The following is a 20,221-nucleotide window of genomic DNA, read 5'->3' as shown; positions in this document are numbered from 1 at the left end:
ACATTTCCAACTGTCTTTGTCTGTGATAACATTACGAATCAATAAGCCCAATAATTTCACGACAGAAGATCGACACACAATGGGCGTGTCTCATAGCATTACCGAAGAACGGTATTGTTTGCGCTGCGCCTCGAGGTAATACATAGCATATGCTACATGAAAAACTAGTGGTTTTACTAGTGTAAAAATTAGAAATAATATAAATAAAAGTAATGAGGAATCATTCTTTGATGAGATGATAATTTCGATTAGAGCGTGGTCAAATCCAATAAAACCCTTCGGGCTTAATTTGATTTGACCACGCCCCTCCCAAAATTACCAACCCATCATACTCAAAGAATGATTCCTTATTCCTTAAATACATCGAGGAGGAATAGCAAGTTCCTTAGGAATTTAACAGGTCAGGATAAAGCTGATACTGAAAAACATGAAATCTAACTGGCTTTTAAAAGATGAAGTACTTCACTATTAAAAAAAAATAGTATAAGGTAATAATAACAAGCATTCTGAGAGTATTGCATAAGCAATACACGTCCCCTACCGGTTTGTAGAAATTGTGAAAACAATGCACTGTTATGCAGAATAACGAACCCGAACATTAAAAAATTGGAATATAAAAAAATAATTTTCTCGAAAATATGTCAACCAGACGCTACAAAAGTGTGAACTTGATCTGTAGTTTGACATTTTGAAGCTGTTCAGCAAATTTCATATAATTCCTCAAACGCATAAAAAAGAAAAGTGTGGAAAACTGAAGTGGGACAGACAGACGGACGGACAGACAGACGGACGGACGGACAGACGGACTGACGGACGCAGAGGAAAGCTATAGTCCCCTCCGATGAAAACCGGTAGGGGACTAATAACAGAATGCAGTTATTGACCAAATAAAGAAAATGACACATGTGTTCAAAGTCAAAACTCAAAAATAACGACAAGACAATCAGAACGAAGACTTACGTAGATCGATAATACACATTCATAAATAGTAGAATCTACACTTACAAAAAATTATGTCCGTTAGACATCTTTGAGAAACGATATATAATACTTAAAATATCTTTCATAGAATGTGTATAGTTATCTAATGCTTAAAAGACTAATCTTTATAATGCGTGAAATGTAAAGAAAAAGCAGACAAGAAGACAGCAAACGTCTAGCTAAAAGACCAACACTATTTTGAAGGTCATGCATCAACTTTAAGATTAAACAAAGAGTGAGCATGTAATTGCGTATTATTTTTTAAGATTTTATTTTCCAAGAACAACAAAAAACAACAAAAGTAACAAAACACAAAAAGAGACCCAAGTGAAGTTTCACCTCATCTTAGAAGGATGAAAAGTCAAAGAGAGACTCGGGTTTTAGTCATCCTGTTTTTAGAAACATTCACACCTGTCACAACCATTGGGATCTTTCTTGAATCCGTTTGGACAGTTCAGAACGCAGAACATGGCGGGACATTTAGAGGAAGTGGTGGCGCTGACGGGAGGTGGTGTCACTAAAAACAAAAGCAAACATTTTTGGATATAATTATCCAGAAATTAAACCCATTTTATTCCCGAATACTGTGGTTTTATTCATATTCCTGGACTTTTCTTTTTTTTAGGATTAAGTGACAACCATAGTGTAATGATACTAAAATTTATGGCCTTTTAACTGGTTTCCCACATATTTTGGTAAAACCACAGAATTTTGTTTAGTGAAGGTTAGCTTACATCACTTGTATATTATATTGTGATAATGCGGAAGTAGGACTTACTGCCACAAATGCTGTAATCACAAGTCGGACAAAAGGTCACGGGGTCAAAGTTACCACACGGTCCAGGACAGCTTGGTGGGAACGGAGGACAACCTGAAACAAATCATGGGAGTAGAGCTGATCATAAAAGAAATTGTTAAATATAACAAGGTCCTAGATTGGCTTTCTTAAATGAACAATTTTTAATGACGGTGTTTTATTCAACAGCAACAAACATACCCGTATTGTAACTTTAAACCATGTGATATTATGGGGCCCATAGATAAGATTTGTCTACGATCCAGTCAAAACAAGTGATAGGTATGTGATGCCTTTCTGACAAGTGTCAAGCATTGAACTACGAGAATTTCATATGACAACTACTGAGACGCACCAGTTGTTGTTGATGGCTTTGTTGTCGTTGGCGATGTCGTTGATTTGGTGGACTGTGAAGGAGGTAGGGTTATTTTCTGAGTTGTCGCTAAAGACGGAGGGAGAGTAATTTTGGGAGTAGGCATCGTTGTTGTAGATGGCTTCTTTGTAGTCACTGATGTTGTAGCGTTCGTGGAAGTCGTCGTCGGTGTTGTAGTAGTGGTCGGTGTTGTTGTAGAAGTGGGTGTTGTTGTGGTAGTCGGCGTTGTAGTTGTAGTCCGTTTTGTTGAGGTAGTTGGTAAAGTAGTCGTTGTTGGTGTTGTTGAGGTTTTCGGCGTTGTTGTTGTAGTAGGGGTTGTTGTGGTTGTCGGTGTTGTTGTGGTAGTCGGTTTTGTTGTGGTTGTCGGTGTTGTTGTGGTAGTCGGTGTTGTTGAAGTCGTTGTCGGTGTTGTAGTTGTAGTCGGTGTTGTAGTCGTTGTCGGTGTAGTAGTCGTTGTTGGTGTTGTTGTGGTTGTCGGTGTTGTTGTAGTCGTCGGTGTTGTGGTAGTCGTCGGTGTTGTTGTGGTTGTCGGTGTTGTGGTAGTTGTCGGTGTAGTTGTGGTAGTCGGTGTTGTTGTGGTAGTCGGTGTTGTTGTAGTCGTCGGTGTTGTTGTGGTTGTCGGTGTTGTGGTAGTTGTCCGTGTTGTGGTAGTCTGTGTTGTGGTAGTCTGTGTTGTTGTCGTCGGTGTTGTGGTAGTCTGTGTTGTTGTTGTCGGTGTTGTGGTAGTCTGTGTTGTGGTTGTCGGTGTTGTGGTAGTTGTCGGTGTAGTTGTTGCTGTCGGTGTAGTTGTGGTAGTTGGTGTTGTTGTTGTAGTCGGTGTTGTTCTGGTAGTCAGTTTTGTGGTAGTAGTTGTCGGTGTTGTTGTGGTTGTCGGTGTTGTGGTAGTTGTCGGTGTAGTTGTTGTTGTCGGTGTTGTTGTGGTAGTCGGTGTTGTTGTAGTAGGTTTTGTTATTTGATTACCTACAAAAAGGTTTCTGGGTACAGTTTAAGGCTTAAGGATAAGGCTTAGCAAGGATTTGTAAGGTTTTATAAAGTATTCAAAACAGACACGGCTTAATTGATGCATTGTACATGTGTATATTTTCGAACGTGACTCAAATGTTTTTTTTTAGTTTTTTAAATTATTATCATCGTACCGTTTGAGTCGCATGTACATTTATTACATCCATCTATAGGGTCAGTATAGTGACACTGCATGGGACATTTCATAAACTCAGAAAACGTCAAACAGTTTGTCTCTGCTCCGTGGTTTAAAACTGTAAGCACAGAACAAAACACCAAGCACTTAATGTTGTGGAAACATCAATATGGAAAAAACATGAATTGTACGACCCGTATTACTTAATACTGTGAATTGATTTGATAGTTAATTTAAATACCCAATTTGATAATGCAAATTATGAGCACATAATATTATGTTCACTGATTAATTATTCGGCCATGTAGTCTGCAAAAACAAAACCTCTCTTAATGCTTATCCTATAAATGAAAATCATCATCCGATGTTAAACATATATATTGTCGCATTGAAATAAAAAAAAAGAATTTAGCAATTGCATAGCATATTTCTGCATTTTAAAAGGATATAACTTACATCCATTAATATTCATTGACCCTGGGCCCCCTGAAGAACAATAAGGACAGCCATCGTTGTCGTATTGAATCATAAAATGCGGACAATTCAAGGCTGTGTGCTTGCACTCTGTAAAACAAGCATAAGGAATACCGTAGAATCTTTTTTGAGAACCCAATTTCATGGGCGCCCAATTTTGCATCTTTAAAAAAACATTGCTTCGTTAAGATGCTATTTAGTTTACAAATATTGTGAATCTTCTTTATTTTGCCTCTTTAACCTTGAATTGAAAGTCATTTTTTAAGTTCAAATGATACGTGTTTTAAGAAGTCGATGCTTTGTAGTGCTACATGAGAGAGAGAGAGAGAGAGAGAGAGAGAGAGAGAGAGAGAGAGAGTACATACTTAACTGTCCTTTGACTGTGTTGGTAAAAGGGGCCATAGTTGTCGTTGTTAGTTGATTGGCATTACCGCTACCTATTACGGGCAGAACTAAACCACTGAACAACATCCATCAATAAAAATCAAATAAATATAGATGACCTATAACATTTATGTTATTAATTTTTAACTTACTTCTACACACCAAAAAATGAAGCATTTATTCTTGCTATTTATAAACTTAACTGCGCATATACACAAACGTGTGTTTGAAAACTTTCTGTTACTATTCATAGCATTACTTCTGCACGCAAAGAATATAATGGAAAAATTATTGTTGCTATTTATACCGTTACTTTGGCACACGATGAATGCAGTGGGAAAAATTATTGTTACTTTTTTATAGTAAACACATAAAAATGCAGTGGGAGTGTTTTTGTTACGGTTTATAAACTTGCCTGCGCACACAAAACACCCAGTAGAGAAATCGTAGCTCATAGAACACATAAAGTTGACGGGGGCACATCTTCTCTGTCTGTTGATAGTGTAGCCTGGATAAAGAATGCATTGAGTTTTGATTAAACAATTCATACTTTTTTCAACGATGAGTATGATTGGTTACATGAACTACTGTAAAAAAAAAGTCCTTAAATGGTGTTAGTCATTTTATTTTTATTTTCATAAATGAACGTACTGTATCTTTATGCTATTGATAAAACATTAAATTATCCGCTTAAAATAAAGTTCTCCTTTCATTTTGTTTTGAAATATGAATACTTCATTTTGCTAGTAACAAAATGGCATTAATCTGTTGCTAAGGTCAACCGTTGCCATGGTAACGGAGACTTAAGATTAAAAAATGGGAAATGGCAAAATCTTGTAACTTTAAAGTATTATAGAAAGTAATTGTGGTTATGTAATTAAGACATAGAGGATGTCAAATCCACGATATAGTCAATTTTTAAACTGAATAAAAACATTGGTGGGCAAATCAAAATATGAAGAGTTCTAAAATGGAAAACAATAATAATTTTCATTACGCATTACGTTTTTTCCGGATTTTTTAAAATACGATAGAGGTTACCATTAAACCGAACCATGTATAGCTCTTTTTAAAACATATTTATAATCTTTTTTTTTAATGTAAGAAAATTGACTCCTGTGCTATAGGTACACATGTAACAAGCACAAAAATAAGAAGAACACAAGAACCCCCCCCCCCCCCCCCCCAAAAAAAAAAAAAAAACAAAACAAAACAAAAAACCACTGTGCTTCTATAAAAAGCAAAAGAACTAGTTCGTCTAAAGACAAATTAGAATCATTCTTTGATGCATTTTTTTAAAAACAGGCCTAACTTTTATCAAGTGCATTTGGGCATAATTTAGTCTCGTTAAACTGCCGTTGCTAGAAAAGTATGTTGATATACATGTAAGAAAATCATTCTGGAATTTCTAATTCTTAAAACGTCAAAGAACCGGCCATATCTCTTACAAAAATGCAGCTTCAACTAATATTATATAAAAGCTGAGGACATATTTCGTTATTCCATCAGTTTATTTTTAAGTATCATGTCACTTGTGTGAATAAAGTTATTCAAAAGTATATCAAAATTTGAAGGTTTTTAATATTTATTACCCTTGTTACTATTTGATGGATTTCAATTTTAATGTTTTTTCTACTTAGTTGCCAAGATATAAAACAGATTGGAATATGTCTATTGAAAGATATTTATGTGTGAATAACTGAAAAAAAGGCATGAATACATGAAGATACATACGTACTAATGAGTCTAAAGAAATAAGACTTAAACCAAAACAAATTAAATCTCACCTTGTGAAATTGAAAATAGCGTTAAACAGACAAGGAAAATCGGGAGATATTTGGTGAACATGCTGATGGTTACTCCCTGCTATATTTGGCGTGGTGCGGTCTTTGTTGACTGGTCCCCAACTGGCTTGTTCCTTCCTTCTGATAGGAATACAGGTGCTGGGTTAAATACACGACATTCCATGGGGGTAGACAGAGCGTGAGGTGGTCAGTGATAGGAAAACCAGATTACGCCAACAATGGACATGTTTTGAAGAGGTGACCACCGGAACAATATAGATAAAAGGTGATACTAAAAATGGAAATTGTGCAAAGAAAGACGGCGCGGCTCATTATGGGTTATTCAGATTAAAATTGTCCATTTTTAGACTACATAAGTCTGTAACATTAATCTCGTTGAGAGGAAAGGCTTTGTTTACGGACGAAAAATCACCATTTTCAAAGGCTGAATATTTATTTGTGTTTTTTTTTTAATTATTGAATTATAGAATATGATAAAAGAAATAATTTTTAAAATTTTATAATGGACCTAATGGCAACTATGTATTTGTTGACTATTGAAGTAAGCTTTTTAGAGACTCCAAATTATAAAATAGTAGTAATAGCATATAAGTTCTTAATGATAATTATTGAATTTAGAGTTAGATGGGCTCAATTTTTTCATTTTCATTTCTATGAAGAATGTCTTAGATTATGACTTGTATCCAATTTTATTCTATTTCAAAATTTAAAAAATACAATTCCTCGGAGATAAATGGAAACGAATCATACGATACATGATGGTATATTTTTTTTAAACACATGGTGAATCTCTGCCATTCAGTCACCTTCCCAGACATTTCAGTTAACATTCAGTTGATCAAATTGCAGAGGCTCATCCTATGAAACAGGTAGAATACTTATTAGATTTCTTTCAAACGTCTGACATATTTTAAAGAAAGTGTTTTCTTCCTTTTAAAATGACAGTTTGAATTGTAGACTTTTATTTTTATAGTAAAAAAAAACAGATCGCTAATTATCGTTTGGATTTCATAATGAGAACGTTTGTATACAGAACAAAAAAACTTGACCTTCAATGCAGCTTCTAAAATTTAAAAAAAAAGAACGCAGGCCAAAAAACTCGGCAGAGCCTCGTCCTAGACCGTGAATCTTGTCTCCGAGTTCGAATTTCACCATCCCAAACGAGTATATAATGAATGATTCTATTTTAAAATCACAATATTTACCTTAATGTACGTATACGTATTTTGATGACTGGTTTTTAGCCGTATAAACCAAACCATTGTTTATTCCTGATTTTGACATGTCTGTGAAACGTTTTATTGATTTCGTTATCATAATTACGTGACGTGCACTGTTAGCTTTTTTTTTAACTCTCCCTATTTGGCTTGTCACATCATATCCGATAATTCTTTTATAATATTAAAGCTATACACGCTATAATTTGCGTCAATTTTGAATAAAGGGGAAAATGTATGTGTTTGATCACTAATAAAAGTTACCTTTATTCTTTTAATCATAATGCTCAATTCGATCACGTAACAAATATATCGAATATTAAACAATAAAAATATTTATTTTCCTGCCAGGAAAGTAATGCCTCCTCGTGAATATCAATCTATCACGTGATATCGAAAGCTAAATTTAGCCTATCATACCAAAACTGGTGAAGGGTCAACATCTTCATAATTGTGATAGTTTCACAAAGGAAAGGATATTTTCAGTAAAGCATAAATTTGTCCGATATACGAGTACAAACAAAAGAAAAAAATACAAGCCTGTGAGTAGATATGAATACTTCCTTTAAAAAAATGACGTAGACCTGTGTTTTTCCCCTATGTGCTATTTATAGATCCTATAAGTGTTAATGCAGAAGTAAGGGTATCGTGAATGACAAGCGTATTTTACTCATTATACATGTATGTATTTCAATTTAACAACTGTTAAGCATATTAAAAATCAAGTTGGATATTTAATTAGGCAAACAATAACGACCATCTAGTTCTCCGCGGACATGCGCAATCAGGTCGGTTTGCTCTTCCTTCATCAATATTCATGAAAAGGTATATTTTCCTGGCAGGAAAAGAAACAATTAAAAATCTATATCTTTGTAACGAGATGGAATTCACCCTTGTAATTTACAGATTAAGGATAACTTTTATAAGTAGACAAACACATGCGTTTTCACTGTCATTCAAAATTGACGCAAATTATAGCGTGTATAGCTTTAAACTTATATTATAATAGTTTACCTTTGATTGCTTACGGGCAATGAATGGACATAAACAGTTTGAGGTTACATGTATATTTTGTATTAACCATTTCAGTTTTTTTAAAGAACGGCCACCGCATATATGTCATCTAGAATGCATGTATTTTACAATAGGGTCTATTGTAAATGCATGTCATTTACGAGCTAGAACTATACACTATCTAAAAAGATTTTTAATACATTGTAACATTTTGAACAACCTTACATGGATCTTGAAACAGAGAAAATTTTAATATTAAGAAGACAATTAGCTTACCGATGAACAGAAAACACTTTTCGGGGGTTCTGATGAATAATTTTGTTTTCCGGAAAGGGGGGAGGACTTAAGCCTTTTTTCGGTAACTTTAATCATTTTCATTTATCTAATCATTTTCAAAATTATCGGAATGCCGACATCATCTTTATATTTCAGTGCTAAATGTAACAAGATAAGTGTGAGCCAATGCTCACTAGTAATGCCCCCCCCCCCCCCCGCTCTGATGTGAATATGCAAAATACGCAAAGTCGTCATTTAACAGGAAGTTGACGTCCGATTGGCAGACACACAAGCTCTGCGCAGAAATCCTCGCATAAGCTATGAATATTTATTTAAACAATATTTTATTATGTAAAAAATATTGCATAATAGGATTGGGCAGCAGGCAATCTGCCTATTTGAGCCCTCTCCTTAATTGTTTGAGGGGTTGTGTCAAAGGACACTGCATGAATCATTGAAAAAGGACATCATTTATTATTTCCTGGCTATGAATATGACTGCCGTAATAACTTGCATCAGAAAAACAGAAAATAATAAAATTTTCATTTTTCTAAACATACTCTGTGATGCCGAAATATTTTTAGTTGAGACAAATTAAGAAAAAAAATAGTACGAATTTTATCTGTTTGCGACAAGTCCGTTATATTTCCACGGTTTATAAATCCTAAAACGGCTATAGGCAGTTTATAGTGTCATTATCTGGTAGATATTGAATTTATATCTCAACATTACAATATTTATGTGTATAGCAGTTAATGTAACGCCAGGAAATAATAAATGATGTCCTTTTTCAATGATTCATGCAGTGTCCTTTGACACAACCCCTCAAACAATTAAGGTCGATGACCTACATTTTTTCCTGTTCATCGGTAAGCTTATTGTCATCTTAATATTACAATTTAATTAGAGTTAACATCTATTGCAAAATTTTTAAAATATCAGTTTTTATACCACAACCCTATTGTATCTGAGGATTTTCGTACCAAACGCCCCCAGTAAAATAAGGAATTATGCTATATTTTTTTTTTATTGATTTTCACTCGCGATTAACAGATTAATATAATATAAAAAATTGAAAAAACAATATATTGTAGAAATGAATTGGGTCCGCTGTCCTTAAACATATTTTATTGAATAAATTCAATAGGATTAGATAACCTATGTATATCCTTTCCTTGGCGATAAAATTGACTAAATCGATCTTATTGATCATGACAATTTATTTTGTGTCACGGAGGCGTTTTTTCCACATCAATGAGGTTTTCCCTTAAAAAAAAAAAATCAAAAATCGGCCACATTATTAAGTGTTATCATTTTACTTTTTTTTTTATAATACAAGGATGTATGAAGTTTCAAGATACAACTCTTCATTGCTTTATTCGAAACGTTGCATGGAAAAAAGATTTACATCAAATTCTTTTACAGTACAAAAATACATGCACAATGAGCTTAGATATACAGCTTACAAACCACCATATAGAGGAATTGAGAACAAATATTTTGTTTCTTTAAATGAAAAGAAATTCACGAAAAAATCGGAAGAGTTTTTTCCATGTGCGTTGATGAAAAACAGTGATCAGTCTGTCAATATTTTATACACAAAGCAGCAAGCATAGTTTCTAAAATTACATGTGAGTTAATTTTTATTAAATATAAATTTACATATATCATATATAAAGATTACAAAAAAGGATGAAAAAAAACGGGAGTAGAAATACGTTGAATAGATATAAAATTCAATAAGCACATGTTCATGAATCGCTACATCAAAATGGGGATTTTGGTCGGAAAATTTGCTTATTTGAAATATAATCACCCCCCCCCACCCCTTCGCCGCAAGATGATCAGCCCCCTACGCCACATCGGGTTTTCGATCAAATATTCCTCAATTCATACATGTGAGATGGTTTTCTTTTATAAATGAAGATTTTTTGTTCCCATGAATAAGTTCTGCAGCAGGATTCGCAATTTTTAATAAAATACCATAAAAATACATGGCGCCTACCCCACCTGCATTTTGTCGAAGTGTTTCAGCTTTTCCAAAGATATTTCAAATCTCATTTAACTACGGGTAGTTTATCAATAATCACTGTCTTCCGTGCGATGCTTTTGGTTATCAAAATCGATTTTAATGAAACATAATAGGTCTTTGAATACTTGATGACCTGCTTTCAAAATCACGGCCCCCGTGTTACACCGATCATGACCCCCTCTTGTGTGTTCTACACGGTGGGAACCCTTCCGATTTTTTTCTCCTAGCAGTTATACAAGAGCCCCTGTAACTTGTACTTCATGCGTGCCCTCTTTGCTAGGACAGGTGCAGACTTGTGGCAGTAGTAGCCCGGTCACACAGAACTGGCATTCAGTACATATAGCAGGTTCTGTAGGTTTCCAGTTCCATTCACCTATTCCCCAGTGTGCGACTAGATTACATGTCCCCTCCCTAACCCCCATGCCCGGCGGGTCTGCTTGGTCGGTATGTACCCCTGAAAGTAGTTGTATGGTTTGTGATTGGGGCGTTTACCCGAAAGTTTTCACACTCTGTTGATGTTAGGTTCGAGGGAATACCAACATTGCCTGTTAATAGAAACCTAACGACGTGACCCCCAGACCCTTGCCTGTCGATCGCCAGTACTCTAACAGCGGTGCAGACTGTAACCTCTACAGGAAGACCACATGAATCAACAAACTGCTGTCCTCCTAGTGCCTTCATACCTGTCTGTCATTTTGAAAGAGAGGGAGGGAAGACGAAGTGTGTGCAGCCAACCTACTAGACAGGTGCCCCCTATGTAGCTTATTCTAATTATTCGCCGAACTGTATTTGCAAGCCCTAAGATATGCAGAGTAAACAGTCTAGGAGCAAGCCTAGGTGTAGAATCCTGAAGCATGACGAAATATCGAACTGGAAGTCATTCCTGTTGAAGTTTCAGCGTATGTCCCGTAATCTGCAATAGGTTGAGGAAGAGCAGCATAAGAGAAGGATAGAAGATGGAGCAGCCCATGGGAAAGTCTAAACATAACTGCAAGCGGGCTTGAACTAGAGTATATCATGTCCAGCTGCAGCTGGGCAGATGCCTCGAGTGTGGTGACGTGGGTCATCTCCAGAAGGACTGATGGACTCGTTCAGGGAATGGCATTTCTGGTAGGAACTCGGGCAAGCGAAGAAAGCACGCATGTACGAATCGACGGAAGGCATTTTCCAGTGGGATAGATTCAGATAGTCAGAAGGTTGCAGCTTTAACGATTCAGTGTCCTATTTTCAAAGATTTTGTTGTATTTTCCACATAACTATAACTACTACCAAAAATATTATTTAAAATTCATTTTGTCAAAGATTTAAATTACAAATATGAGGGAAAACACAAAAGCGAGGGGCTGTGTCAGAAATAGTTCTGACCGAAAGTATTTGATAAAGCATCACCCGTTTGATAAAGCAAATGAATATTAAACGGGTAGTATACACTACACGTATGAGATAAAAATCTTTTGTTATACTTTCATGTTAAATACTATTACCCTCAGCGTTAGCAACACATTTAGCAACGGTAAACATTAAAAATTGTTACATGCGCGAATATTATGCGCGTACAGTTCGCTGTAGAATTCACGTTATACCTAAATAAAGGTAGTAAAATTTTCTTCAAAAAATCAAGACATTTAGTATAACAATTCTTAATGTTACCCGTTGCTAAGTGCGTTGATACCCCTCGAAAACCATTGTCAACCTCCGCTTTGCGCCGGTTGACAAACGTTTTCTCGGGGTGTCAATTTCAACAGTTACCCTCCCAAACAGGCACTATTTATATAATATCACACCCCTAGGGTTTATATCACATGAGTAGGTGAATTTTTCTGTTTACATCGCACATGGCGGAAAAGGATATAATTTCTATAAGTATATGCAATAACATGATTAAATGGAAGTATACCACATGGATTTAATATGACATAGTCCTGAACCTCAACAAAACCACTATATTTTTAACCAATATAGTAGCATGCAATCAATTTGATAATCGTCCAAGGAATTTCAAATTTCACAGACAGAGCTATAGGAATATTCAGGTTCACGGCCAAAACAGAGGTTTTCCTTGATGCGAAAGCCAATCCGATTTTCAAATGTGGACCCGTTATATGAAGTATACAAATGACAATGTATGGGCATTACTGTGCTGTCATGGAATCTCCAAACATTACTCGCGTCCTTGAAGCTTTGAATCCAAACATCATCAAGAGTGAGTGATGCATTACCTGAAATATCGCAATTTGAACTATATTAACCTCTCTCGGCATGGATGAATCTATCTCGCGATTTTCTTAAAAAAAAACCCAATCAGTTATAAGAGTATTGCATAAAATATGATGACTCACCGGCGATAAATTGCTGAAATATGGTATACTTCTCAGCAGAGTCAATTCGGATTAAATCCCCTCCATCCCGCTGACAGCCTAAAGCTGCGTCGCTGTAAGTTTTTGCCATCAACTCCAACCTAAGACAGGTTCTGACCATTGAAGAATTGACATCAATGTATTCCGTTGGGCAATATGAATACACAACATTGGCTCCATCTAAAAAAAAAAAACCACACACTTTTTTCATTATTTAAGTCCTTTAGAATAATACATAAGTTGATTCAGGCACGTCTCATCGTTTTTGAAAGTGGGGGGGGGGGGGGGGGCAGATTCACCCCCCCCCCCCGATACTACGTGCCTGTGATTAAAGTACGACAAATAAAAGACAACTCAAATGATTTAATCGAAGTCTAGTTTTAATTTAAATTTATAATGTATACTCTGTAGTGACGACTTTATGGTGTGCATTCTAAAAAATATATTTACGTTTTCAACTGTCTTTGTTTGTAATAATATCACAAATCAATTTTGAGCCCTAAAACCCAATAATTTTATAACAGGTGAGCGACACAAAATGGGAGCATAACCGAAAAACGGTATCGGCTGCTCTGCGTAGTAATATATACATTTGTAGCATGTGCTACATGAAAACCCCCCAGTTTTTTTTAAATGACCTTTCAAAGTGTAAAATGTCCATTCTTTATTGAAAGGAAAGAGGCGCCAAAACGCCAAGGCAGTTTGGAGCAGTTTTTACAATCGTTTTACTTAATCATTGTTATTACACTAACTATTCTTTGTGTTTACCAATAGGCCTAGGAAGATAATTTTGCGGGTGTAAAACATAGTGAAGAAAATAAAAATACCCATTTTAATTTCCTTTCCCCAAAAATCGTTAATTGTTTTTTTTTCTCTTTTCGGAAAAGTGGGACATTTTTGCTAATTTATCAATGTTGAAATGCCACTTTTATTTTTTAAACATATTTGTTTGTTATGTCCTTTGTATATTTCAAGTGTGTTAACGGTAACATTTGTCATATTTACATATTCAATGCAATACACGAATTATTTATTAATGGCCTAGTATAACATCACAGACATTATAATTAACCATTACCAGCAACGAAACAGCAAAACCAAATACCACAACTATAACAACAACATAGAAACAAAATAAAAAAAAGACAGTAAATCTCGCTTAGCGAAGTCCAAAAAGGGACCAAAAAGAATTTATTTTGTTGTATCCTTTGTTCGTTTTATCCGTATAGCGAATTCGTAATTTTAGCTACAGCGAATTCAATAAATGCTTGTTCTCTTTCTTCAGATTACAATTTTAGCTAATTGAGGCATAGAATGTAAAAAAGAAATCTTTTGATCATGTCTGAAAAAATCGGACTGTGAATTGAATTTTTTTGTGAAAATACATTCATTTAAGCTTTTATTTGAAATGAAAAAATAAACTGTAAAAAAGTTCGTTATGTAAGTGTTAAATTTCGTTAGTAGTTACCTCTACAGGACTCAAAGTCAGTTCGATATATCCATAAATTCGTTATGTCTGGATTCGTTATTACCGTAAAAGTTCGCAAAGATCTGTCACGAATTTAAGTGGATACTAAAAAAAAAACACCAAAAAAAAAAAAACCACCAAAAAAAAAAAACCAACAACAAACAAACAAAAAAACAAACACCCCCCCCCCCCCAACCCCCCCCCCCCCCCCCAAAAAAAAAAACCTTTGCTATTCCCGAAATTAAATTTTTTAAAATCGTTCTAAACAAGCTTTACTGTATGCAACAAATGAGATTATTCCAACCTTAATGTTCAATATTTTCATCGACACTTTAATAAAACATAATGTGTTACCTTGTTGATACGTGGTCCTCTCATTGTCGGACAACTGTGTCCCTGTTAACAGACGTCTACAACAGACACATCTTGTGGAGACAACATGGCGACTGGAGACAACATTATCCCTATGGGTCTTCAGACAAATCGCCGAGCAGAGCAAGGAGCTTTCGGTTTGGTTAGTGACCTCAACGCAAGAAGAGGTTGGCAAAAAATTACTTTTAACGAATCGCTGCTGTAACACAGATCCTGGTAATGTACATTTTACCGAAGCGCTAAAATACACACATATTAAGAAGAAATGAATCTGTCCTCCCATTCTTCAACTATATGCCTGTTGTGACTCTGAAGCTTATGAGAAATAATATTTATGGAAACTGTATTTTATATAGGACTTTAAAGTATTGATTTGGTGATTTGATCATGTTGAATTTTTTTTTTTATTTTTTTTTTTTTATTAAATTTTTATTGTCATTTTCATAATTATTACAAGGAATTCAAAAAGACAAAGCAAATATTTATTGGCACTCACACACCCTTTCATACACTTGCACACATAAATATCAGAAACACATTCTAATTGTTTACAGGAGAATTAAATTTCAAAAATATTTTTCCAGTTTGACCATTGTTTGTCAAATTTTAACATTTCACATGATTTAATTGATATGTATCTTTCAACCTTATATTTGAAATAGATATGTTGTAATAGTCCCTTTAAGTGAGGGATCTTTTTTTGTTTCAAACAGTTAAAAATATACTGTTTGGTATACAAAATTATAAAGTTTACAACTTTGTTACCCTGATTTAGAGGTATTTCACCAAATATTACATTATTAACATTAAATCCAATTCTATTTGTAGTTTTACAATAGATATGCATGCTGAGTTTATTCCATAATGGCAGTATTTCTAAACATTTAATAAATACATGTTGAATTGTTTCTACATCTTCTTTGCAAAAAGAACAACAATCATCAGTGCTTACATTGATTTTTTTAAGATAGTATTTTGTAGGCAACATTCTGAAAAGAATTCTGTACTGAAGCCATTGTACTGAGGTATCAGCACTTGTTTTAAAACATACTTTAAAGAACTCTTTAACAGAAACATTAATTTCTAGTTGCATGGATAGTTCAGTGTTCCATTTCTGAATGGAACTTGGTATAATATCTTTACTATTAATAAGATTGTACAAGTTTTTCGAACATTTTTCAAACAGTAATACATACTCAAAGTAAAATGGAATGTATGGATAGTAATATTTTCTAACATCAGATCTTTTTATAGACTGAGATCTAAGGAAACTAGATATTGCATTAATAACACTGTTGTATAGCATTGTACATACATTAGACAGTCTATAATTTTGTGCAAAATCATGCTGTTTCAAAAACTGACCATCTTCATTTAGAAAGTCACCTATAGTTTTAATACCATGTTCATACCAATTATAAACAATGATTGGTTTATTACCAACACATATATTTGTATTGTACCAGATTGGCATAGCACATACATTTGTTGTAGATAATGAATAGTCAATTGTTCTTAAAACTTTTAACCATGAGTGTAAAACATCTTTCCAAAAATTATTACTATGATTTATTATGTTTTGTACATATTTGTCACCAAAGTCTAACAAATGCTTTACCACTTTGTTGCCATGAATGTCTAAAAATATATCCGTCCATGGTTTGTTATCTTTTGTTAACCTCTTTATCCATGAACATTTTAATGACACTAAAAAATTGTTAATATCCAACATTTTAATACCACCCTTTAAGTAGTCTTGAGTAATGAGTTGTCTCTTGACTTTATCTATTTTTGAATTCCATATAAATTCATAAAAAAGATTGGTAAGGGAAGAAATAATTTCTTTATCTGGACTTGGTAAGGAAATAAAAAGGTGATTGAGTTTTGGAAGAAGTAATGTTTTAACTACAGTAACTCGACCAAAAGGAGTAAGAATTCTCCTTTTCCACTGTTGTATTAAAGCTTTGATTTTAGGTATTTGAACACTAGAGTTTAGACTAACAATTTTTTCTAACTCAACAGAGAATTCTATTCCCAGCAGATTGAATTTTGTACAACCTCACTCCAGTTTCCATCTTGTATGATGGTATACTTGTTTAGAAAATTTTTTTGAACCTATCCACACAATTTTTGTTTTTGAACTATTTATCTGCAATCCTGAAAAAGTTGAAAAAAGATCTATGGTATCCAGAGCAGCAAAAAGGGATTCTGAAGAACCATCAAGCACCAAGGTTGTGTCGTCAGCATATTGGGATATTTTATGTTCTTTTCCATTGGCTACAATGCCTCTAATATTTACATTTTGTTTAATAAGGATAGCTAATATTTCTGCACAAAGAATAAAAAGATATGGGGCAATTGGGTCGCCTTGTCTACAACCTCTATATATAGGAAATTGTTCAGATAGCACACCACACTGTAAAACAGAAGCTGTGATCTTGGTGTTTAGGATTTTTATCCAAGTGATTATATTTTCACCGAAACCAAAATATTTTAAAACTTTGTAAATAAATTTCCAGGATATAGAATCAAAAGCTTTCTCAAAATCTATGAGGACCAGTAAACCAGGTATATTTTTAGATTCAGTGAAGGATAATAAATCATAGACAAATCTAGTATTTTCACCAATATAACGACCCTTAATGAAGCCAGATTGGGTTTCCGATATTAAAAAATCTAAGGAGGATTTAATTCTATAACTAAGGCACCCTGAAATAAGTTTATAGAAAACATTCAAAAGAGTAATTGGGCGCCAGTTTTTTAAAAATTGCCTAGGTTTGTCACCTTTTGGAAGACATGTAATGATTCCAAGTCTTTGCGATATAGGCAGCTCCCTATTAGCAAAAATATGATTAACAGCTAAAACAATATGGTCTTTGAGATCCCTCCAGAAAAACTTAAAAAATTCTACTGTAAAGCCGTCACTTCCCGGTGATTTGTTGTTTTTCATATTTTTTAAAACAGTAAGTATTTCATTCTCATATATACTACTCTCTAAAACTTTAGAGGTGTTTTTGTCCAACTTTGGAACCCCCAAATTTTGTATTAAATCCTCTAAGTTGCTATCTACGGTATCTGAATCTTTGCTAGCATAAAGGGTTTTATAAAAAGTTCTGACCTGATCTAAGATTTCAAACTGATCATAAATGGTTTTATCATCAATTTCTACTTTTTTTATTCAAAAAATTCCGCGATTCTAAAGAACAAAAATATTTGCTAGGCTTTTCCCCTTCTTCAACCCATTTTGCTCGCGATCTAATGATATGACCCTGTAATTTTTCTTTCCTTAACCTTTCGAGTTTCAACTTCTTTTCCTCTAAAAGATCCAAATCTATGTTACACATTGCCTCAATAGTTTCAATTTCTTCAAGCAAGATTTTTTCAAATTTATCTCTCTCTTTTTTCTTGTATGATGAGTATGAAATAGTGATGCTCCGAATTTCCATGAGAAGAACTTCAAGAAATAAGCTATGATTTTGAAAAATATTTAGATTGTTACCTTGTAAATATAGATTCTGTACTTCAAAAATAGTTTTTTTCACTTTTTCAACATATATTTGATCTGTTAGAAGACTGTTGTTGAACTTCCAAAGCCCTCGACCTCTTGAAAATTTATTAAATTTCAGCTCTAAAACCACAGCTGAATGATCAGATCTATACCCAGGCTTAGTAGAGAACTTTTCTACCATATTTGTTAAACTTTCTGATATTAAAATGTAGTCCAAGCGACTTTGCTTCAGAGGATTTTTTTTTCGCCATGTATAGATTCTTCTGTCAGGATGAAGAATTTTAAAGTAATCAACTAACTGAAGATCTTTCATAATATCTAATACCTTTTCTCTGGCTTTTGGGTTATTAATGTTACAATAATTGAATGTATCCACCTCTGGGTTCAAAACAAGATTAAAATCCCCACATAATATAAAATAGTCATTGTCTAAATTCAAAAAGGTATCTCTAACTTTTTCATAAAAACCCGGATTATCTGCATTTGGGCCATATATATTTATTAAAGTAACATGATTGTCTTCAATGGTTGTATCAATAGCCAATAAGTTTCCATCGTCGTCCCTCGTTTCATTGTGTATTTTAAACTCAAAATTGTTATTAAAAAAAATACTGACACCCCTAGAATTTGACTTAAAAGAATTAAAGATACATTTATAACCCCACTGAGTTTCAATAAGTGGCTCAATATCACGTATAAAATGGGTGTCTTGTAAACACAAGATAGAGTAGCCTTGTTTTTTGTAATAATTAAGTACATCTTGTCTTTTTGAGCTCGTAGCTAAGCCCTGACAGTTTACAGACGCTATTCTTATGAGGTCAGCCATTTCTAACAATCACAAAACGAAAAAAAAAAATAGAAAATAAATGTCATGAAAAATTGACAGACTTTATGTTGTATATATGACTCTTCGTTCACTTGAACACATTGAGACTGTAGACAAACAAGGTTGACTATGTAAGAAATTTACCTGTAGTTTAATGGTAGTGAAATAGTGAGGTAAACTGGTATTTGGTAGTAAAGACGATAAACACAACACGACATTCATACACACACACTCACACGCTAATATGCACATTTCGATCCCGATCACAAAAGGTCCAAGTTTCGTTTCCAGATCCCGATCTTAACGATTGGAAAAACTGCTCCGCTGTTCCTCATGACAATATTTGACTTTATCTGACACCTTGTCCAAGATGTCGAATCGATGCCTCTTCCCACCGTGGTCCTCCGCGAATACTTTGCCGTTATAGTACCACGCGCCTTTGATCCGCTCGTCCAGATTTAGAGTTTTGATGAGTTGCGCGTTCATCTGAGTCAGGTGGTCGTGCATCACAAAGCGCTTCTTAATTTCATCTTTGGAACGATTTTTTATCACTTTAATTTTTGTGTCTGTGTCATTTTTTCATTAGTATATTTGAAACTATGTATATTTTCAAATGAGTGCAGCAAAATATATTTGCATTATCAATCGATTTCTGTCTGTAAAAATATCGTGAGCAATTCGTCGTTGTCTGATTTATTTACTTATTTATTTTTTAAACAAATCAAATATCTTTGTTTAAAAGGGTATACGTATTCATTTTCTGTAACAAGGTATTTATTCATTAAAAATTGCTCATTACTAATCAAGCCTATTTTAATTGTCTAAAATTGCACAATTTTAAATTATCAGGACCACTTATCGATGAATCTTTAGCATTTAAGAAAGTAACAATATCCAAGTATCTTATTAACTCTATCAGGAAAAACATTAAGTCCAATAACATTAATTTAAATATTGATTGTTTAGCTTTTTGTATAGCATATACTGTAAACTCCTTCTTTACCTTAATTTTTTTTTACTGTTAACTTAAGTTTGCATCAATATTGAACTCTTGTTATTAATCATTAAAGTATAGATAATGAATCAAATTAATTTCGTATACCATAAAAGACTAAATGTTTAGAGTCGATAACTTGTATCCATGGCTACATGAATGTTTCTTTTTCATTTTAGAATCAAATCTCATGCAAACGTATTTTT

At 33.9% G+C, this 20,221-nt stretch overlaps 1 protein-coding gene across 1 annotated transcript; it reads right to left on the bottom strand.

Moving 5' to 3' along the window:
• Positions 1-1,235: 1,235 nt before the first annotated feature.
• LOC128173954 (TBC1 domain family member 5 homolog A-like) lies at positions 1,236-14,970 on the bottom strand. Its single transcript, XM_052839609.1, has 6 exons — positions 14,670-14,970; positions 12,830-13,027; positions 12,627-12,709; positions 2,133-2,974; positions 1,760-1,852; positions 1,236-1,498 (listed from the first exon to the last, which is right to left on the bottom strand). Exons 1-5 carry the CDS (start codon positions 14,968-14,970, stop codon positions 1,810-1,812), a joined length of 1,467 nt encoding a protein of 488 aa, XP_052695569.1. The 3' UTR covers positions 1,236-1,498; positions 1,760-1,809.
• Positions 14,971-20,221: the final 5,251 nt, after the last annotated feature.

Source organism: Crassostrea angulata, chromosome 2 (genome assembly GCF_025612915.1).
Source record: "Crassostrea angulata isolate pt1a10 chromosome 2, ASM2561291v2, whole genome shotgun sequence".
Lineage (NCBI taxonomy): Eukaryota > Metazoa > Mollusca > Bivalvia > Ostreida > Ostreidae > Magallana > Magallana angulata.
This window is presented reverse-complemented; position numbering and strand designations above follow the sequence as displayed.

Bases quoted from the DNA above. Each gene is read 5' to 3' on its own strand.
- LOC128173954 (XM_052839609.1), bottom strand. From the start codon at position 14,970: ATGGGAGGACAGATTCATTTCTTCTTAATATGTGTGTATTTTAGCGCT. The intron at 12,710-12,829 runs GTGAGTCATCAT...GCGATATTTCAG, and splicing joins ATTTCAGCAATTTATCGCCG to GTAATGCATCACTCACTCTT. The intron at 2,975-12,626 runs GTAATGCCCATA...ACTGACTACCAG, and splicing joins GGAGATTCCATGACAGCACA to AACAACACCGACTACAACAA.